Source organism: Mustelus asterias, chromosome 13 (assembly GCF_964213995.1).
Source record: "Mustelus asterias chromosome 13, sMusAst1.hap1.1, whole genome shotgun sequence".
NCBI classification, from domain to species: Eukaryota; Metazoa; Chordata; class Chondrichthyes; order Carcharhiniformes; family Triakidae; genus Mustelus; species Mustelus asterias.
The window spans coordinates 5,028,159-5,051,232 of record NC_135813.1 but is presented as its reverse complement, the minus strand read 5'-3'; the positions used below and the strand labels follow the sequence as shown (position 1 = coordinate 5,051,232).

At 49.6% G+C, this 23,074-nt stretch overlaps 1 protein-coding gene and 1 long non-coding RNA gene across 5 annotated transcripts in view; both read left to right on the top strand.

Annotated features, from left to right (window-relative positions):
• Positions 1-23,074, top strand: part of LOC144502391 (uncharacterized) — a 680,705-nt gene that overhangs the window by 410,406 nt on the left and 247,225 nt on the right. The gene's annotated exons all lie outside the window — the stretch shown is intronic.
• Positions 1-23,074, top strand: part of LOC144502387 (endophilin-B2-like) — a 106,696-nt gene that overhangs the window by 51,446 nt on the left and 32,176 nt on the right. For all 3 annotated transcript variants that reach the window (XM_078226250.1, XM_078226249.1, XM_078226248.1), the window contains exons 4-5: positions 20,150-20,283; positions 22,752-22,844. In XM_078226250.1, coding sequence (XP_078082376.1) covers positions 20,150-20,283; positions 22,752-22,844 — 227 coding nt within the window. The remainder of the gene's footprint in view (positions 1-20,149; positions 20,284-22,751; positions 22,845-23,074) is intronic.

The window sequence follows — 23,074 nt, the reverse complement described above, 5'->3', positions numbered from 1 at the left end:
ATTGTCCTACTGAAAGTGAAATAAAAAATTAATCTGTGGAAATTAAAGGCAATGTTCCAATAAGATCTGTAATTCTCCCATTTTCCTCCGAATTTATTCCAAACGACTGCGTTTTGATGTGTTTTTCCTTTGCCATGACTTTAAAATCCACAGAAAGAGGATTATCTTTTTCATATTCTGCTCATTCATCCTTCTGGGATTAGAACATCTTTTCCCGCCCTGCTTGCTGCAGCCCCTTTAGCCGGATCCCCAGGGGACGTTTATTAATAACTGCCAGAATAATTTAGAACGGGCAAGGCGGATGGAAAATGTATGTAGCTGTCAAGAGTTTAATGCATTGTAGATATCAAAAATATCCAAGTACATTTGATCTCTCTCTTTCACCCCCTCCTTCCCCCTCTGACACCCCCCCTTCCCCCTCTGGGGGGCGCTCCCCCTTCCCCCCACCCCTCCCCAACCATCCCCACCTCCAGCTATTGTTCCGGTAAACCTAGGCCACATTCCACCCCCCCCCCCTGCCCCAGTACATCCTTCCTGGGGTATGGGGTACAGACCGGCTCCCAGTAACTCCTGGCTTGATCTGACCAAGGTTTTCAAAAGCTGTACCATAAACCCTACTCCCCTGTAATTAATGGGATGGGATGAAAGGTTGTGGGGGAAAATCAGGATTAGACTATTGAGTTGGACGATCAGCCATGATTGGGATGAATGGCGGAGCAGGCTCGAAGGGCCGAATGGCCTCCTCCTGCTCGTATCCTCTATGTTTCTATGTAATTAATCTTCTGGATATAGAGACCAACAAAAAGTCGCCTTTGAGATTATTTTCTCTACTGTTTGTGACATTTTAATGTATATCCACCCCCCACCACCCTCCAGGTCCCTTTGGGCCGCTATTGGTTCACATTTTTCACCATTTAGAATTCTGTTCTATCCTTCTAGCTCCAAAAAGACGGACCTCATTTTTACCCATGTTAAAATCCACTTGCCCCAATAGCTTTTAATTCATTCATGGGATGTGCCGAGACCAGCATTCATTACCCATCCCTGATTGCCTTTCAGAAGGTGGTGATGAGCTGCCGCCTTGAAACGCTGCAGCCGCTGTGGTGTAGGTACATCCACAGTGCTGTTAGGGAGGGAGTTCTGGGATTTTGACCCAGCAACAGTGAAGGAATGGCCGACATATTTCCAAGTCAGGATGGTGAGTGGCTCCGAGGGGAACCTGCAGGTGGTGGTGTCCCCAGCTATCTGCTGCCCTTGTCTTTCTAGGTGGGAGAGATGGGTTTGGAAGGTGTTGTCGATGGAGCCTTGGTGAGTTCCGGTAATGCATCTTGTAAGTGGTGCAAACGGCTGCCACTGAGTGTCGATGGTGGAAGAAGTGAATGCTTGTGGATGGGGTTCCAATCAAGCGGGGCTGCCTTGTCCTGGATGGTGTTGAGCTTCTTGAATGTTGTTGGACTTTTGCCTATTAGTTTATTTCTTCTTGTAACGTTATGCTTCCATCTGTACTGCTTTCAATCCCCCCTATCACTGTGTCACTGGAAAATATGGATTAGTAACTTCCAGTCATCCTCACTTCACCACTGGTTGTCGTGTCTTTAGTTGCCAAGACCCTGAGCTCTAGAATTCCTCCCCAAGCCTCTCTCCCCTTCCTTTCAGACATGTTTCTGCGACAAAGTTTTTGGTCATTGACTCTAACACCACCTCATGCGGATTGGTGCCGAGCTTTTGTTTTGTAAGCGCTCTTGTGAAGTATCTCTGGGACATGTTGCCAAGTGAAAGTGCTCAGTAAATGTGAAGTGCTGTCACGGTGGAATTGCTGAAGCAATGAATGTCGATCAATTTGATTCAAAGATGACAAATCTTTTGTTGGTGCAAGATCTTGGAAAGTATCTGAACACTGCCAATAATAGCAGAAAATTCTGCACCATTTGCTGAAGAGATCTGTGTCATAGAAACACATCCGCCCCTTCGGGCCTGCTCCGCCATTCATCACCATCATGGCTGATCACCCAACTCAATAGTCTAATCCTGCTTTCTCCCCATAACCTTTGATCCCATTCGCCCCAAGTGCTATATCCAGCCGCCTCTTGAATACATTCAATGTTTTGGCATCAACTACTTCCTGTGGTAATGAATTCCACAGGCTCACCACTCTTTGGGTGAAGAAATATCTCCTCATCTCCGTCCTAAATGGTCTACCCCAAATCCTCAGACTGTGACCCCTGGTTCTGGACTCCCCCACCACCGGGAGCATCCTCCCTGCATCTACCCTGTCTAGTCCTGTTAGAATTTTATAAGTCTCTATGAGATCCCCCCTCATTCGTCTGGACTCCAGCGAAAACAATCCTAACCTAGTCAATCTCTCCTCGTACATCAGTCCCGCCATCCCCGGAATCAGCCTGGTAAACCTTCGCTGCACTCCCTCGAGAGCAAGAATGTCCTTCCTCAGAGAGAGTTAGAGGGAGATGTGCATTTGTAGAGTGTCTTTCGTAACATCAGGACATCCCAAAGTGCGTCACGTCCAATCCCCGATAATATTCAGTTTATTTCTCTGATGGGATGTTTTTTATTTTTATTTTTCCGTCTCTTCAATGTTTGAAGAAGAATGGAATATTGAAGGTTGACCTTTGACCTGTGCCATTTCAGTGCAGTCATTATCTAAAGGTGGCCGGTTGCCCTCAGCCTTTGCTGCATTATTGATGTCTGGCTGATGATGAGGGCACTTTGTTCTGAGTCTGAGGGAATAAATCAGCTGTGACGACTGCTCCTGTCCATTGGAGAGAGCAATATCGCAGAATAGAGAGACTTGTTGCTGAAGCTTTTCATCTTGCACTCATCAGGACCAACGCAAGAATACCAAATTTCAAACAATCGCAATTTAGGCGGAAAGGGTGCTGATTGGTTGTCAAGTTGACGCTGATTGGCGGAGGGGTTGCCATGGAGAATATTCGGTTTCGTTCTGTACAATTAGAGAACCAAGCTTGACTGTAACAATCCAATCCAGTCACTAGCATTGTCTGTCCAATGGGAATGAATAGCTACCCTAGCTCCGGGTGCTCCGGTTTCCTCCCACACACTCTAAAGATGTGCAGGTTAGGTCGACTGGCCATGCTAAATTGCCCCTTAGTGTCCTGGGATGTGTAGGTTAGAGGGATTGGTGGAGTAAATATGTAGGGTGATGGGGGTAGGGCCTGGGTGGGATTGTTGTCGGTGCAGATTCAATGGGCCGAATGGCCTCCTCCTGCACTGTAGGGATTCTATGATTTCTATGACTAATGGGATCCTAGAAGACTCCGCATTACTTGTTGAATTAGTTACCCATTAGTGAATTTCTATTTCTATTTCTATTTCTTGAAGCCCATTTGGCCCGGGTTTGCAAAATCCTACTAACTGTCCTGGCTTGAGAGAATTCACACCTCTTTAACCTGTGATTAACCCTCTCTCCACTGGCACTGTCTGTACCTGTAAAGACTCGCATTCCAACCATTATCTTGCAATTGAGTCTGTCTCTATATATGTTTGTGAACCCAACTCTCCACTCCCCTGATGGGGTGGCACGGTGGCACAGTGGTTAGCACTGCTGCCTCACAGCGCCAGGGACCCGGGTTCGATTCCCGGCTTGGGTCACTGTCTGTGTGGAGTTTGCACGTTCTCCCCGTGTCTGCGAGGGTTTCCTCCGGGTGCTCCAATTTCCTCCCACATTCTGAAAGAGGTGCTGGTTAGGGTGCATTGACCCGAACAGGCGCCAGAGTGTGGCAACTAGAGGAATTTCACAATAACTTCATTGCAGTGTTAATGTATGCCTTACTTGCGACTAATAAATTAACTTAACTTTAACTTGAAGGAGCGTTACTCCAAAAGCGCATGAAACCAAATAAACCTGTTGGACTTTAACCTGGTGTCGTGAGACTTCTTACTGTGCCAACCCCAGTCCAATGCAGGCTTCTCCACATCATTGTTGATCATAGAATAGAAACCCTACAGGGCAGAAGGAGGCCATTCGGCCCATCGAGTCTGCACCGACCACAATCCCACCCAGGCCCTACCCCCACATATTTACCCGCTAATCCCTCTAACCTACGCATTTTAGGATTCTAAGGGGCAATTTTTAACCTGGCCAATCAACCTAACCCGCACATCTTTGGACTGTGGGAGGAAACCGGAGCACCCGGAGGAAACCCACGCAGACACGAGGAGAACGTGTAAACTCCACACAGACAGTGACCCGAGCCGGGAATCGAACCCGGGACCCTGGAGCTGTGAAGCAGCAGTGCTAACCCACTGTGCTACCGTGCCGCCGTTGAATTAGGGATTTGCAGGATTCTGATCCGGCCCAAGTGGCAGGGGGGTGCTGTGTAACAGGGGAGGGAACAGCCACAGAAGTGATGACGTTCCCTGAACCAAATCCCAGTATGGGGAAAGAAACCGGAATGGGGAGAACTGGAAGAGGGGAGAAAAGAGTAGGACCAATATTGGCGGGGAGGAAAGAGGAATAAACATTTCTCAAGACATTAATGTGATTGGGGAGTAATGGAAGTAATGTCGCTTCTTAACTATTTCTTTATTGAACCAAAAAAAAACCTTGCATCAAATTTTCCACAGTTGCTGGTGAGTTTGTATGTTGCTGCTGGCCGTGTGTACAGTTGTAACGACATGTTCTAATCTGGAATGACGGGGAAGGGAAGCAGACGGTTTAAAAGATAAAAGCAAATTACTGCAGAGGCTGGAATCTGAAACCAAAAGAGAAAATGCTGGAAAATCTCAGCAGGTCTGGTAGCATCTGTAAGGAGAGAAAAGAGCTGACGTTTCGAGTCCAGATGACCCTTTGACAAAGATTTTGTCTCCTTACAGATGCTGCCAGACTTCATAGAGTCATAGAGGTTTACAGCATGGAAACAGGCCCTTCGGCCCAACTTGTCCACGCCGCCCTTTTTTTTTAAACCCTAGTTCCAATTGCCCGCGTTTGGCCCATATCCCTCTATAGCCATCTTACCCATGTAACTGTCTAAACGCTTTTTAAAAGACAAAATTGTACCCACCTCTACTACTACCTCTGGCAGCTCGTTCCAGACACTCACCATCCTCTGTGTGAAAAAATTGCCCCTCTGGACCCTTTTGTATCTCTCCCCTCTCACCTTAAACCTACGTCCTCTCATTTTCGACTCCCCTACCTTTGGGAAAAGATATTGACCATCTAGCTGATCTATGCCCCTCATTATTTTATAGACCTCTGTAAGATCACCCCTCAGCCTCCTACACTCCAGGAAAATGCTGAGATTTACCAGCTTTTTCTCCTTTGGTTTCAGATTCCAGCATTCACAGTAATTTGCTTTTATAGAAAGTGGGAGATGTTTATACTGCAGGAGGAGGGAATGAAAGATGAGTCAAAGCCACAAAAACAGGGGGAAAGGCTGCTAATGGCAGCCCATAGAGAGAATAGAAGGTGTGAATGGCCAAAACGGCAGAGAAGCTGGAATCAGAGGGTAAACTGTGACAGATGAGGAGGGGGGGGGGGAGAGCAGATTGTTAAACCTTGTTGTGTTAGTCTGAAAACTGGGATGAGACAGGCCAGACAGAGTGATAAGCCTGTGCTATAACCTGATTGCGTCTGGTTGATGTGTCACAGACAATTGACCTCTGGGAAACTGCTTCAGCTGAGAGATTGCGTGCTCTGTGGGAGATATTCCTGACTCCTCCACCTGGCACGAACAAGGTCTGATTTTCTTCATCTGGTATTTTTTAGCCAGTTCCTTAACCCTTAGTCGCCATGTCTGCTGTACAGTTACTTGTGATGCTTCCAAGATTAATCTTTTCCTGTGAAGGACTACAACTGAGAGGATGAGAAAAATCTGTCTCCACTGGCAGCCGTATCCGAGCCAGAGCAGAAATGAGATTTGTTTTTGACACATCGGGTTCATAGAATCCCTACAGTGCAGAAGGAGGCCATTCGGCCCATCGAGTCTGCACCGACCACGATCCCACCCGGGCCCTATCCCCATAACCCCATGCATTTACCCGAGCTAGCCCCCCCCCCCCCCGACACTAAAGGGCAATTTTAGCATGGCCAATCCCCCTAACCCGCACATCTTTGGACTGTGGGAGGAAACCGGGGCACCCGGAGGAAACCCACGCAGACACGGGGAGAATGTGCAAACTCCACACAGACAGTGACCCCAGCTGGGAATTGAACCCGGGTCCCTGGCACTGTGAGGCAGCAGTGCTAACCACTGTGCCACCGTGAGATCTGGAACGCGCTGACTGAAAGGGCAGCAGATTCTGAGTAACTCTCAGAAAAGAACTGGATAAATATTTGGAAGGAAAGATGTTGCCGAACCAACGGGGAAAGTGCAGGAGAGTTGGGGTTAATTGGATAGCTCTTTCAAAGAGCTGGCATAGCCACGATGGGCCAAATGGCCTCCTTCTGCGCTGTATGTTGCTATGGTGATGGGGAAATAGCATGGATTTATAAGGGGTGGGTCATGTTTTATAGGCAGGCCGTGTGGTGCTGTGGATAGTGTCTCTGCTGCGGAACCAGAAGCTTGGGTTCGATTCCCACTTCAGGACTTGATGGCCACCGAAGTTATGTTCATAATGTAGGCCAAAAAGCTTGATTATCAGCCTGTAAATCCTCCCAATACACTTGAGGGAAAGCAGTAAGAGTGGGAGAAAAAGGTTTATTCATTGGCATCACAAGTAGGCTTACATTAACACTGCAATGAAGTTACTGTGAAAATCCCCTAGTTGCCACACTCTGGTGCCTGTTCGGGTACACTGAGGGAGAATTTAGCACGGGCAATGCACCCTAACCCGCACGTCTTTCAGACTGTGGGAGGAAACCGGCGCACCCGGAGGAAACCCACGCAGACACGGGGAGAATGTGCAAACTCCACACAGACAGTGACCTAAGATGGGAATCGAACCCGGGTCGCTGGCGCTGAGAGGCGGCAGTGCGAACCATTGTGCCACCCATTATGTGTGTGTGTATCTGAGTAAATGCGCATTTTCCCTGCTGGCTTTGCAAGTTGAGTCTGTCACACAATGAAGGTAATTAAAGTCTACCATCATTCTGATTATATAAGTACCTGGATTATTGCTATGGGCACCTACAGCCCTTGGCATGACTGGCACAGACAGGACTGATCCCAGTTCCTTGACGTAAAGTCTGAGCTCTCGGATTGCAGAGACTCCATCTCACAGAAGCACCTCCAGGGCAGGTGACTAAAGAACCAACACTTATAATATTCCACTGAGAATATCTTTCCTCGTGATTCCAACAGGAGGCTGTTCTTTTCTGGGAATTAATTTGGGTTGTTTTGATGCACACAGATGTAGGTGACTGGAACCAAAAGTGAAAATGCTGGAAAATCTCAGCGGGTCTGGCATCATCTGTAAGGAGAGAAAAGAGCTGACGTTTCGAGTCCAGATGACCCTTTGTCAAAACTAAAAGGCATAAAAAGTGGGAGATATTTATACTGCAGAATCATAGAAACCATAGAAACCCTACGGTACAGAAAGAGGCCATTCGGCCCATCGAGTCTGCACCGACCACAATCCCACCCAGGCCCTACCCCCATATCCCTACATATTTACCCACTAATCCCTCTAACCTACACATCCCAGGACACCAAGGGCAATTTTTAGCATAGCCAATCAACCTAACCGGCACATCTTTGGACTGTGGGAGGAAACCCACGCAGACACGAGGAGAATGTGCAAACTCCACACAGACAGTGACCCAAGCCGGGAATCGAACCCAGGTCCCTGGAGCTGTGAAGCAGCAGTGCTAACCACTGTGCTACCGGGCCGCCCCGTGCCGTGAGGGAATGAAAGATGAGTCATAGCCACAAAAACCAGGGGAAAGGCTAAGAGGTATTAATGGCAGCCCATAGAGAGAATTTAGCTTTAACAAAGGGTCATCTGGACTCGAAACGTCAGCTCTTTTCTCTCCTTACAGATGCTGCCAGACCTGCTGAGACTTTCCAGCATTTTATCTTTTGGTTCCAGATTCCAGCATCCGCAGTAGCTTGCTTTTATTTATGTAGGTGACTGGGACTGCCGTGTGCGTGTGTGCGTGTGTGCGTGCGCGTGCGTGCGCGTGCGTGTGCGCGCGTGTGTGTCAGGGCAGAAGGAGGACATTCGGCCCATCATGACTGTGTCAGCTCTGTTGCGAGCTATCCACATCAGTTTGCCTGTTTCGTCTACAGTTGAAGATCTATTGGTTTAATTTTGATTTTTCTGTTAAGTCTCTCCCTTTCCACTCCCTCACTTTCTCAATCGCTTTACCTTTAGCCCAACTAATTTCTCCTTTGTGAGTATTTAACAATTCCTTTTGATTATTGCTATTGACTCCATCACTCTTTCAGGCAGCAAGATCACAAAAATTTACCACGTAAAAAAAAATCTCTACATTCCCTCCGATTCTTTAACGAATTACATAAACCTACACCCTCGAGTGACTGATCCTCCTGAGTTTCTCTCCTTTGACTCTCTCTGGATATATATTATTGATGGATAAAGCAGCATTGTGTGAATTGGTGACATTTAGGAGGATTAATAGCTACCATTTTATTTTACAGCTAACAAAAGGGAAATCCCTAAGGCTCAGTTATGGAACAAACCTCCGCACTTACAGCCACAACAAGGCGTCTGCCAAATCTTGTAGAAATTAACTTGAAGCATTTTGTTCGGCCCAGTTGAGTTAATCTTCATTTTCCTGATGGTACTTTGGCAGAGAGAAGGAGAGAGAGAGACAGGGAAGGGGAGCTGGAACTTGCTTCACATCCTTCATTCAACATAAAAATTCATTATGTCTGAAAAGCTGGAACACTCCAGCTGTGTCGATTTCCCTGGCATTCTAATAGCGCAGTGCCGACAAGACAGATGGATGTTTTAGCCCCATTCTCCCCCTCTTGATCCCTGGAATGAAGAGCTTGTCGTATGAGGAACAGTTGAGGACTCTGGGACTCTTCTTGGAGTTTAGAAGGATGAGGGGGGATCTTATTGAAACTTACAGGATACCACGAGGCCTGGATAGAGTGGACATGGAGAGGATGTTTCCACTAGTAGGAAAAACTAGAACCAGAGGGCACAACCTCAGGCTAAAGGGACGGTCCTTTAAAACAGAGATGAAGAGGAATTTCTTCAGCCAGAGAGTGGTGAATCTGTGGAACTCTTTGCCGCAGAAGGTTGTGGAGGCCAGGTCATTGAGTGTCTTTAAGACAGAGATAGGTTCTTGATTAATAAGGGGATCAGGGGTTATGGGGAAAAGACAGGAGAATGGGGGTGAGAAAAATATCAGCCATGATTGAATGGCAGAGCAGACTCGATGGGCCGAGTGGCCTAATTCTGTTCCTATATCTTATGGTCTTACCCAGCCCTCACTCTGCACTGTCCAGTATTCGACCAGTTTCCCATTCAGCCTCCAGTTATACCAGAACTGGGAGCACAAAGCTTGCATTCTTAGAGTTTTGAGTGTCTGAAATAATGAGTAGAAGATAGGCCATTCAACCCCTCGAGTCTGCTCCATTATTCAATAAGTTCATACAGTCATAGAGGTCTACAGCTTGGAAACAGGCCCTTCGGCCCAACTTGTCCATGCCGTCCAGTTTTTACCACTAAGTTAGTCCCAATTGCCCACATTGGCCCATATCTCTCGATACCCATCTTACCCATGTAACTGTCTAAATGCTTTTTAAAAGACAAAATTGTACCCACCTCTACTACTACCTCTGGCAGCTCGTTCCAGACACTCACCACCCTCTGTGTGAAAACAGTGCCCCTCTGGACCCTTTTGTATCTCTCCCCTCTCACCTTAAACCTATGCCCTTTAGACTCCCCTACCTTTAGGAAAAGATATTGACTATCTAGCTGATCTATGCCCCTTATTATTTTATAGACCTCTATAAGATCACCCCTCAGCCTCCTACGTTCCAGCCTCTCCTTATAACTCAAACCATCAAGTCCCGGTAGCATCCTAGTAAACCTTTTCTGCACTTTTTCTAGTTTAATAATATCCTTTCTATAATAGGGTGACCAGAATTGCACACAGTTTTCCAAGTGTGGCCTTACCAATGTCTTGTACAACTTCAACAAGACGTCCCAACTCCTGTATTCAATGTTCTGACCAATGAAACCAAGGATGCCGAATGCCTTCTTCACCACTCTGTCCACCTGTGACTCCACTTTCAAGGAGCTATGAATCTGTACATCTAGATCTCTTTGTTCTACAACACTCCCCAATACCCTACCATTAACTGAGTAAGTCCTGCCCCAATTCAATCTACCAAAATGCATCACTTCACATTTATCTAAACTAAACTGCATCTGCCATTCGTTGGCCCACTGGCCCAATTGATCAAGATCCCATTGCAATCCTAGATCATAACTAATCTGTTTGTGTTTCGAATTCCACATTTCTCATCTGCTCCCGAAAATCTCCGATTCCCTTACCAAAGAATCTATCTACCTCCGCCTTAAAAATATTCAGTGACTCCCTCCTCCTGAGGCAGTCTTCCAAAGTCACACAACCCTCTGAGGGAAAAACATTCTCCTCATCTCCGGCCTATAAAGGTGACCCCCAATTTTAAACAGCGCCCCCTAGTTCTGGATCCCCCACAAGAGGAAACTTCCTTTCCGCATCCACTTTGTCAAAACCATTCAGGATCTTGTATACTTCAGTCAAGTCACCCTTCACTCTTCTAAACTCCAGTGAAAACAAGTCCAGTCTGTCCGACCTTCCTGCGTAAGACAATCCTAACCAGCAACATGCATTTACATAACGCCTTATCCAGTTATCTGTGGCAGGGCACGTGAGGCGTACGGGGAGCCAAAGGATGTATTGGGAGCTTGTTCAAAGAGGTGGGGTTTAATGGACAATAAGAGGGATGAGGGAAGTGGAGGAGTTGAGGGAGGGAGTATTATGTAGAGTGGGGCCTAGGCAGCTGGAGGTTTGGGGGGGGGGGGGGGGGAAGGGGGGAAGAAGTTGCTTACAAGGCTGGGAATGGGGAGGAGGGCGGAGATTGCAGAAAGGTAGCAATGGGGAGGGATGAGGCCATGAATAGATTTTCAATCATAGAATCCCTACAGTACAGAAGGAGGCCATTTGGCCCATCGAGCCTGCACCGATGACAAATCCACCCTATCCCTGTAATTCCACACATTTACCCTGGTAATCCCCTTGACACTAAGGGGTAATTTAGCCTGGCCAATCAACCTAACCCACACGTCTTTGGACTGTGGGAGGAAACCGGAGCACCCGGAGGAAACCCACGCAGACACTGGGAGAACGTGCAAACTCCACACAGACAGTGACCCAAGCCGGGAATTGAACCCGGGTCCCTGGCGCTGTGAGGCAGCAGTGCTAACCACTGTGCCGCCCCGCAGTGTGGGCTCTGGATGGTGTGTGTTGTGTGGAATGAAAGGCTGGTCGCTGGCGATTTGTCTGTTTCTTGTGTGGTTGAAGATTTGTCGGTATTATTTTGATTTTTTTTTTTTGCTCCCTCACATTCTCATCACTCCCCCCTGCCTCCTGCACATTTCCCTTACTCACCCCCCTCCCCCCGCACCCCCCCTCCCTCTCCATCGTGCTCCCCTCCCCCTCTCTCACGCCCCCCCCTCTCTCTCTCGCACCCACCCCCCCCGCCCCCCCCCCCTCTCCTGCTCACATTCTCTCTGCATAGTGACAGTAATTTACCATTTCCTGGTTGTCATGTTCACCTTGTTTGAAAGCTGCAGTTTTTATGAAGATTCTTGCTTGTTTAACGCTGCGGTTGTTATGATTTGCTGCTCCGCTTCCTCCCACGTTCCCCGGATTGAGTGACTGCTCCAGTCCGTTTTCCTGCAGTGTGGGTTTGGCCAGTGGAATGTGTTGGATTATTTTGTAAAACACAGCAGCTCCCCCCACCCCCCAGCCTGTCCCACGCGGGCCGCCTTTACCGCAGTATTTACCCCTTCTGGGCTGCTGCAGGTACAGAATAAGAACAAAGAAAATTACAGCACAGGAACAGGCCCTTCGGCCCTCCAAGCCTGTACCGACCATGCTGCCCGACTGAACTAAAACCCCCTACCCTTCCGGGGACCATATCCCTCCATTCCCATCGTATTCACGTATTTGTCCAGACGCCCCTTAAAAGTCACTACAGTATCCGCTTCCACTACCTCCCCCGGCAACGAGTTCCAGGCACCCACCACCCTCTGTGTAAAATATCTGCCTCATACATCTCCTTTAAACCTTGTCCCTCGCACCTTAAACCTGTGCCCCCTAGTAATTGACTCTTCCACCCTGGGGAAAAGCTTGACTTATCCACTCTGTCCATGCCCCTCATAATCTTGTAGACTTCTATCAGGTCGCCCCTCAACCTCCGTCGCTCCAGTGAGAACAAACCAAGTTTCTCCAGCCTCTCCTCATAGCTAATGCCCTCCATACCAGGCAACATCCTGGTAAATGGTTTCTGTACCCTCTCCAAAGCCTCCACATCCTTCTGGTAATGTGGCGACCAGAATTGAACACTATATTCCAAGTGCGGCCTAATTAAGGTTCTACAAAACTGCAACATGACTTGTCAATTTTTAAACTCAATGCCCCGGCCGATGAAGGCAAGCATGCCGTATGCCTTCTTGACTACCTTCTCCACCTGCACTGTCGCTTTCAGTGACCTGTGTACCTGTACACCCAGATCCCTCTGCCTATCAATACTCTTCAGGGTTCTGCCATTTCCTGTATATTTCCTATCTGTATTAGACCTTCCAAAATGCATTACCTCACACAATTACTCATACAAACATCCAAATTAGGAGCAGGAGTAGGCCACTCGGCCCTTTCAGTCTGCCCCTTTATTCAATAACATCATGGCTGATTGGATTGTTGACTCAACACAACTCTCCGACCTCCGATGACATTTGACTCCCTTATTAGTCAAGAATCTATCTACCTCTGCCTTAAAAACACTCACTGACTCCGCCTCCAGCGTGACTGAGAGAAATAAAATTCTCCCCATCTGTCTCAAAAGGGAAACCCCTTATTTTTAACCTGTGCCCCCTGATTCTAGTCTCTCCCACAAGGAGAAACATCCTTTCACCCTACCCCTGCTGCCAGGTCTCCTGAGGATGTAGCTCCCCTCGCAATTTTCTAAACTCCACTGGGTATACTTCCAGTCTGTCCAAACTTTATTTGTAACATAGCCCCCCAATCCCAGGAATCAGGTGATGAACCTTCTCTGATTTTAGACACATTTATATCCTTGCTTAAGTAAAACGAGACACCGTATCTAGACAGCACAGTGGTTGGCGCTGCTGCCTCACAGCGCCAGGGACCCGGGTTCGATTCCCAGCCTCGGGTCACTGTCCGTGCGGAGTTTGCACATTCTCCCCGTGTCTGCGTGGGTTTCCTCCGGGTGCTCCGGTTTCCTCCCACAGTCTGAAAGACATGCTGGTTAGGGTGCATTGGCCATGCTAAATTCTCCCTCAGTGTATCCGAACAGGCGTCGGAGTGTGGTGACCAGGGGATTTTCACAGTAACTTCATTGTAGTGTTAATCCTCCCACACCAATCTTTAAGCCACAGGTTTAACTCTCGAATCTGATTTACACTTTGCTGATGTGCTGTAGGCTCAGGCAGTAATCTAGTTCATTACCTTTGAGGTTTTGCTTTTTAAATTTAGCCTATCTAGCTCACTGCTCCCGCTCCCTCAGCACAACCTCTTTCCTCATGTGACCCTGATTGTTGGTACCTACGTAGACCACGACCACTGGACCCTCCCCCTCCCTCTACAACTTCCTCTCCAGTCCAGAGTAAATCCTAGAATCCCTACAGTACAGAAGGAGGCCATTCGGCCCATCGAGTCTGCACTTACTCTCCGACAGAGCATCTTACCCTGATCCTATCTCCATAACCACACATATTTTCCCCTCTAGTTGCCCTAATCTTGGGACACTAAGGGGCAATTTAGCATGGCCAACCCACCTAGCCTACACATCTTTATACTGTGGGAGGAAATCAGAGCACCTGCAGGAAACCCACGCAGACACGGGGAGAATGTGCAGACTCCGCACGGACAGTTACCCGAGGCTGGGAATCGAACCCGGGTCCCTGGCGCTGTGAGGCAGCAGTGCTAACCACTGTGCAGTCCCTTTCCCCGGGGCCTCCTCCAGCCTGACAATCCTCCCAGATACCTGCGCTCCTCATATTCTGACCTCTTGCACATCTACCAGTTGCCTAGGTCCCTAAGACCTGGACCTCTCTCTGTACAATTCCTGGCTTCTCCAACTTCTCCATCCCTCTTTAAGACGCTCCTTAAAACCTACCTGTCTGACTAAGCTTTTGATCCCCCATCCTGATAGCTCCGGTTCCGTGGTTCAGAGTCTAATCTTATTTGATAACACTACAATCAATCACCTCGGAATGTTTTACCGGATTAAATGTGCTACCTGAATGCAGGTTGTTTTTGTGGAGTTGATTTGTGGAACTGTAGCAGACCATAAGCTCTGACTGCTCCTTACAGTCTGTTGTGGAACTCTAACAAACTATTCCACCGGGTGCTGCACACTCTAGTTTACTAATCACTTCCATTCACACAATCCCACAGAATCCCTAGACTGCAAAAGGAGGCTATTTGGCCCATCGAGTCTGTACAGGCCACATCCCACTCAGGGCCTATTCCCGTAACCCCACACATTTACCCTGCTAACCCCCCTGACACTAAGGGGCAATTTACCATGGCCAATCAGCCTAACCTGCATATCTTTGGACTGTGGGAGGAAACCGGAGCACGCGGAGGAAACCCACGCAGACACGGGGAGAATGTGCAAACTCCGCATAGACAGTGACCCGAGGTTGGAATTGAACACAGGTCCCTGGTGCTGTGAGACAGCAGTGCTAACCACTGTGCCACCCCATGTCATTGAGCTGAATAGTATCTGATCAACCCACTTGATTGGCACCACATCCACAAACATCTACTCCCTCCACCACCGACGCTCAGTAGCAGCAGTGTGTACTATCTACAAGAAACACTGCAGCAATTCACCAAAGATCCTTAGACAGCACCTTCCAAACGCACAACCACTTCCATCTAGAAGGACAAGGGCAGCAGATAAATGGGAACACCACCACCTGCAAGTTCCCCTCCAAACCACTCACCATCCTGACTTGGAAATATATCGCCGTTCCTTCACAGTCGCTGGGTCAAAATCCTGGAATTCCTGGGTCAACCCACAGAACATGGACTGCAGCGATTCAAGATGGCAGCTCACCACCACCTTCTCAAGGGCAACTAGGGATGGGCAATAAATGCTGGCCCAGCCAGCGACACCCACGTCCCACGAATGAATGAAAAGAAACTTCCTGTGTCACTGCACAGTGAGCTAGTGCATTCACTGGTCTGAGATCAACACAGACCTTTATTCAAATCTCCCAAAACCATGAGTGTAGGTTTTTTATCTACAAGTAAATACCATTCCTTGGTTCTTTTGCCTGAAGCTCCCTGTGATCTGTTGGGATGGAGCGGCGATGGATTGGTTTCCTCTTTCCGGTAGTGAGTCCAGGTACAGAGCACTCGGGAATGCTAGGGGTCAGGGGGAATGATGGCAGCCGCTGTGCTTTCGTTTCTATCAGTTTTCCAACATCAGCAGCTCACGAGCAATGCTTGGTGTAAACAGCCGTCATGTGGGCTGGAGTTAATGGAACACAGCTTGGGTCTAATTGATATCTCGATTCCAGCCATTGAGTGCTTTAAGACAGACTCCCATCAGTCCTGCTGGAGCTCATGATTTAGGAGGCACGGTGGTTGGCACTGCTGCCTCACAGCGCCAGGGACCTGTGTTCAATTCCAACCTCGGGTCACTGTCTGTGTGGAGTCTGCACGTTCTCCCCGTGTCTGCGTGGGTTTCCTCCGGGTGCTCCGGTTTCCTCCCACAGTCCAAAGATGTGTGGGTTAGGTGGATTGACCATGCAAAATTGCCCCTTAGTGTTGGGGGACTAACTAGGGTAAATGCATGGGGTTGTGGGGTTAGGGCCTGGATGGGATTATGGTCGGTGCAGATTCGATGGGCCGAGTGGCCTCCTCCTGCACTGTAGGATTCTATGATTCTACCATTCCCTCATTAATCCAGCGATGTGCGCTGTAACACCGCACGAACGATGCTGTGACCTTCTGCCCCTTCACTGGACGGGTATTTATTGCTTTCACACAAAAGCCTTTGGGTTTCAACAGACCCAGAGGAAAGGCCAGTTACAGGTCTATGTTGACTGCCCTCCACTGGCTCCCAGTTCAAACATCTCAATTCCTTTGATTTTTGATTTGGTTTGATTTATTATTGTCACATGTATTAACATACAGTGAAAAGTATTGTTTCTTGCGCACTATACAGACAAAGCATACCATTCATAGAGAAGGAAAGGAGAGGGTGCAGAATGTAGTGTTACAGTCATAGCTAGGGTGTAGAGAAAGATCAACTTAATGCGAGGTAGGTCCATTCAAAAGCCTGACAGTAGCAGGGAAGAAGCTGTTCTTGAGTCGGTGGTGCGTGACCTCAGATTTTTGTATCTTTTTCCCGACGGAAGAAGGTGGAAGAGAGAATGTCCGGGGTGCGTGGGGTCCTTAATTATGCTGGCTGCTTTGCCGAGGCAGCGGGAAGTGTAGACAGAGTCAATGGATGGGAGGCTGGTCTGGAGCCTTTGTAGTTTCTTGTGGTCTTGGGCAGAGCAGGAGCCATACCAAACGGTGATACAACCAGAAAGAATGCTTTCTATGGTGCACCTGTACAAATTGGTGAGAGCTGTAATGGACATTCCAAACTTCCTTAGCCTCCTGAGAAAGTAGAGGTGTTAGACCGGGACATGTTCTCCTCTAAACTTCCTGAAGTCGATGACAACCTCCTTCATTTTGTTGACATTGAGGGAGAGATTTTGTTGGCCGCACCAGTTCACCAGACACTCTATCTCATTCCTGTACTCTGTCTCGTTATTGTTTGAGATCTGATCATTATTTCTAACCCCCCCCCCCCCAACCCATGCCCTCGCACCCCCCACACCACCCCCCCCCACCCCCATCTCTGTCATCTCCTCCATCCCTACAACCATGTAAGACCTCTGCACTGCCAGAGGGTCAGTGCTGAGGGAGTGACACTGTCAGAGGGTCAGTGCTGAGGGAGTGCCGCACTGTCAGAGGGTCAGTGCTGAGGGAGTGCCGCACTGTCAGAGGGTCAGTGCTGAGGGAGTGCCGCACTGTCAGAGGGTCAGTGCTGAGGGAGTGCCGCACTGTCAGAGGGTCAGTGCTGAGGGAGTGCCGCACTGTCAGAGGGTCAGTGCTGAGGGAGTGCCGCACTGTCAGAGGGTCAGTGCTGAGGGAGTGCCGCACTGTCAGAGGGTCAGTGCTGAGGGAGTGCCGCACTGTCAGAGGGTCAGTGCTGAGGGAGTGCCGCACTGTCAGAGGGTCAGTGCTGAGGGAGTGCCGCACTGTCAGAGGGTCAGTGCTGAGGGAGTGCCGCACTGTCAGAGGGTCAGTGCTGAGGGAGTGCTGCACTGTCAGAGGGTCAGTGCTGAGGGAGTGCCGCACGGTCAGAGGGTCAGCGCTGAGGGAGTGCCGCACTGTCAGAGGGTCAGTACTTAGGGAGTTTTGCACTGTCAGAGGGTCAGTGCTGAGGGAGCGCCACACTGTCAGAGGGTCAGTGCTGAGGGAGCGCCGCACTGTCAGAGGGTCAGTGCTGAGGGAGCGCCGCACTGTCAGAGGGTCAGTGCTGAGGGAGCGCCGCACTGTCAGAGGGTCAGTGCTGAGGGAGCGCCGCACTGTCAGAGGGTCAGTGCTGAGGGAGCGCCGCACTGTCAGAGGGTCAGTGCTGAGGGAGCGCCGCTCTGTCAGAGGGTCAGTGCTGAGGGAGTGCCGCGCTGTCAGAGGGTCAGTGCTGAGGGAGCGCCGCTCTGTCAGAGGGTCAGTGCTGAGGGAGTGCCGCACTGTCAGAGGGTCAGTGCTGAGGGAGTGCCGCACTGTCAGAGGATCAGTGCTGAGGGAGTGCCGCACTGTCAGAGGGTCAGTGCTGAGGGAGTGCCGCACTGTCAGAGGTGCCGTCTTTTGGATAAGACTTTAAACTGAGGCCTCGTCTGCAGGAGGGGGTTCACCCCATTGTCTTGGAGCCAATATTTATCCCTTGACCCACAATCACAGGAACAGATTATCTGGTCATTTACCAGCTGGCTGTTTGTGGGATCTTGCTGTGCGCACACTGGCTGCTGTTTTTCCTACATTACAACGGTGAATACACCTTTATTTTTACCTTCTTCATCAGTTGCAAACGGCTTTGGAATGTTACAGTGTACGAGTTCCTTCCTTTATGTGAAGCTGGTGGGATACTGATGGGGAGGTGACAGGGAATGACTGCAGGGAGGGAGGCAACTCGGGTTCGAGCCAAGTCCTGGTGCATTTGGTAATGGGAATGTTTCCTTTTGTCAATCAAGAATTTTGATTTTCTTTTTATTTACTTACTTGATTTGCATAATGGATTAAGTTCAGACAGCGTTTGATTTAGAAGCTCGTCATTGCCATTCCGATTTAATAAATGTTGCATCAAATTAATGTATTGCTTGGATCTTTCTGCCAGCGAGTGTCAGCGAGATTGAATGAGAACTTTCAGTTGCAGGATGTGTTTTTTTTTGTGGGAGCTAACGAGGCCTTTTGGGAGCAAAGTTTGTGACAAATTGGGAAAGGGTCGAATGGTTTGGAAATCTGGGCCGGAATTCTCCCCCCAAAAAATTCTAAGTGTTGAACCTGCGGGAAAACTGGAGTAATTCACGCTGGTTTTTTTCAGTGGGAGTTCAGACTAGGATCTCCCGCAGTCTGTGCCCTGCAGAGGCCCCCAGCACGAATCTCACCAGATTTCAGGGGGCGAGGCCTCTTCCTGTACGGGAGGCTGAAACCGGCGGGACTCTGTGCATGCGCAATGGCCCCGAGCTGTCAGTCTCCCGATCGCTGGCCAGCCCTGGACCCCCACAGTGCTGCCCCACCCACCCTCAATCCCCCTCTGGCCCATTTACCCCCAATGGGAGTGATGCCACATTCTCTGGCCAAAGGCGTTTCTCCCGAATTCCCGATTGGATCTTTCAGCGCCTGCCGCATGTTAATGGCTCCCCGTTTAGCTCCCCTTCACCGATGGAATCATTTCAGCCCCATGTTTATCCTGGACAAACCCTTTCAAAGCTCCTATCAGCTCACCCCCTCAGCCTGTAGACTGTAGGCCTCAGCTGGTTCAATCCTACAGAAGCACCCAAGATGTTTAAATATTAAAAACCCAAAAATGGGCAATATTGAAGCTCAGGCATTCTATGGCACCGAGGTCAATTAAATTATAACCCCCTGCCCCAACAACCCATCCCCCCACCACCCCCGTGTGATGAACCATAGATGGTTACCACTATGGGTACTGAACCATAGATGGTTAGCACTATGGGTACTTGTACATATGTTACTGTTGGGGTTAGGGTTGGGGTGTTCTACCTGTTGGTATTGTTCTGTGGTACACTCCGGTTGGCTCCGCCTACCTGTAGGAGTATAAAGGTCACTGCACTGCCTGGTGACCCTTTAGTCTGGGATTGTATTGTTAAGCAGTATGCTCCATTCTTGTTACTAATAAAAGCCTTTATTTCCCGGGTACGATCCAGCCTCCCAAGTGATTTAATCGCGCATCACCCAGCAAACAGACAACCGCACTGCCTCCCATCACCCCTTCCCATTGAATAATATTCTTCACTGAGTTCCGCTCACACTGTGCTGTGTTCCCCGGTGGATGTGCTGAGGCTCAGAGTTTGTCAGGGACATGAATGGTGTTTATTAACACGGTCAAACTGTGCAGAGGCCGGCTGCCCCCTGGCTGCCCTGGAGTGGCCTCAACCACCTCCCCCTACCCCCAGCTGTCCTGGGGCACCCCTTCCACCCACCCTGGATCGCGCCTCGAACCCAGATCCTTGGTGCTGTGAGGCGGCAGTGCCAACCACAGTGCCATCGTGCCGCCTGAGAGAGGACTCCACTCCCTGGGGTGTTTACCCGCCCTCGGTCCCCATTGGTCCACTAAGCCAGGTGACCCCCCCTCCAGCCGGGTCGCCCTTAAAGGGACAGTCGCGGCAGTTATTTGTGTGTCACACTCTGCAATCTTGTGGCCCTCAGGTAGCACGCTGATCAAGGTTGGCGAAGCGCAGAGACGCCTGGGAGCTGCGGATCGGGATTTCATCCAGTCCTCCATGATTAACTTCCTGACGCCTCTCCGGAACTTCCTGGAGGGAGATTGGAAGACCATTTCGGTGAGTTTTTATGCGATTGTTTTCCCCACTTTCCCGTGTGCTAGCTGATATTCCTTGTGTCCTTCAATCTCCAACCACCCCCCCCCCCCCGACCAAAACCTGCACCATTTCTGAGATTTGAAACCTCCCTCTGGAGGTGAGGAGCCCCCACTCGGTGTTTAATAAATCTTGGTACTTGGGAACTGATTTTAATCTGTGGACAAGCCTCCAAAAACCTCTCTTCCCTTTTGTTTTTAAAACGATTCGGTTTAGATCTTCCAGAAGGAGGCCATTCTGCCCATCCAGCCAATGACAGCTCTCCATAGAGCAATCCAAGCTGATCACATTCCTCATAGTCCACTGAGTCTCCGCAAGGGGCTGTAACTCGAGCTAGGCCGAGCATTCGGATAGTCAGAAACCGCTCCCGTCTCAGACCCAAAATCTGTAAATGCTCAGACGGAGGAAACTTCCAAATCTGACAGTTTTGTAGGAATACGGATCAAAGTCCGGCAAATGGCCTTGAGGTACAGGTCAGCCCTGATCTGATTGGATGGTAGCATGGGCCAGAGGGGCTGACTGGCCTTTCTCTGCGATCTTCCAGGCCTGCTTTTAAACACAGCTTATTTCAACTCACTTATCTGTGTAAACTAACCCTGAGATCAACAACAACCACTGTGCATTTATATAGCACTGACGGGTAGCATAATGTCCCAAAGTGCTTCACAGAAGTGTAATCAAACTGGCACAGGGCATCGGGGCAGGCGATCACAGATTTGATCAGAAGAGGTAGGATTTAAGCTGCATCTGAGGAGGAAAACGGGTGGCACGGTGGCACAGTGGTTAGCACTGCTGCTTCACAGCTCCAGGGACCTGGGTTCGATTCCCGGCTTGGGTCACTGTCTGTGTGGAGTTTGCACATTCTCCCCGTGTCTGCGTGGGTTTCCTCCAGGTGCTCCGGTTTCCTCCCACAGTCCAAAGATGTGTGGGTTAGGTTGATTGGCCATGCTAAAATTGTCCCTTGGTGTCCTGGGATGTGTAGGTTAGAGGGATTAGCGGGTAAGTGTGTAGGGACGTGGGGGTAGGGCCTGGGTGGGATTGTGGTCGGTGCAGACTCGATGGGCCGAATGGCCTCCTTCTGCACTGTAGGGTTTCTATGATTCTATGAAAGGTGGAGGGAGGGAGGAGGAGAGAGGCAGAGAGAGGTGTAGGGAGGGAGGAGACAAGTGTAGTTTAAGGTTTATTTATTAGTGTCGCAAGTAGGCTTACATTAACACTGCAATGAAGTTACTGTGAAAACCCCTTAGTCACCACACTCTGGCGCCTGTTTGGGTTCCACTGAGGGAGAATTTAGCACGGCCAATGCACCCTAACCAGCACGTCTTTTGGGCTGTGGGAGGAAACCGGATCACCCGGAGGAAACCCATGCAGACACGGGGAGAATGTGCAGACTCCGCACAGACAGTGACCCAAGCCGGGAATCGAACCCGGGTCCCTGGCACTGTGAGGCAGCAGTGCTAACCACTGTGCCACTGAGTGCAGGGAGCAGGAGAAAGACAGAGAGAGGGAGGGGAGAGGTAGAATGAGGTGTAGGGAGGGAATTTCAGAGTGAAGAGGCCCAGCTGCTGATGGTACGACTGTCGTTAGTGGTTGTGATTAAAACTGGTTACGATTAGATTCCGAGTTTCTTTGGGAATTGAGGGAATGCTGATCCTATAGAATTCCTGGCCTTTCACTCTGCGCTTTGTCCTACAGATTCTCCCGAGGGTCTAACTTTAGGATTCGTGGGGCTCCCTCTCACCCCTGAGTCACACTCCAGAGGCCTGAGCAGCGATCCCACTCTGACACTCACGGGGGAGTGCTGCACTGCCGTCAGTTCGCTGAGGCATTACACCGAGGCCTTGTCTGCCTCTCAAGCGGGCGTCAAAGATCCCTTGGTGCTATTGTGAAGAAGCGAAGGGGAGTTATTCCTGTTGGCCAATACTAATCCCTCACCCAGCCTCAGTCTAAACAGATTATCCAATCATGTAGCATCATAGAATCCCTACAGTGCTGAAGGAGGCCATTCGGGCCGTCGAGTCTGCACCAACCACAATCCCACCCAGGCCCTATCCCCATAACCCCATGCATTTACCCTGCTAATCCCCCTGACACTAAGGGGCAATTTAGTATAGCCAATCCGCCTGACCCGAGTATGGGATCTTGCTTGGCGCAATTTTGACTGCTGCAAATCCTTACAAGTGGCCGCACTTTCTAAACGGTACGTCACTGGCTGCAACCCACTTTGAGATGTTGAGAGACCACGAAGGGTGCTATGTAAATGCAAGTTCCTTCAGTGATGGGGAAAGAGCCCGTGAGGCAAAGAGATGGGCTTGGGGGAGCCCAGAGGCGGTGAGGGCGAGGTTAGGCCTGAGAATCTGTCGGGAGAATGAGCGGGAGCTGAAATGAGAGAGTGCGGTAATGCGGGTGCCTCCTCTGTTTTTGTGTTCTAGAAGGAGAGAAGACTTCTGGAGAACAGGCGACTGGACTTGGATGCCTGCAAGGCCCGGTTAAAGAAAGCCAAGGCAGCTGAGGCCAAGGCAGCAGTACGTGATTCCTTTTTCACCCCATCTCTAGGATTCATTAACTCTCCCCAGTGCCACGGCAACAAGGCGCACGGTTTAAAATCCAGCCGGGATGTGGGAATTTGACTCGGAGACTGCGGCAGCCCGTCGCTACGTTGTGCCAACTGGGAGAGTTAATGTTCTTGCATGAACCTCTCTCTCTCTTTATGCTTTTGTTGTCGAATAACATTTTGCCTTTAACTCAGTGCCGC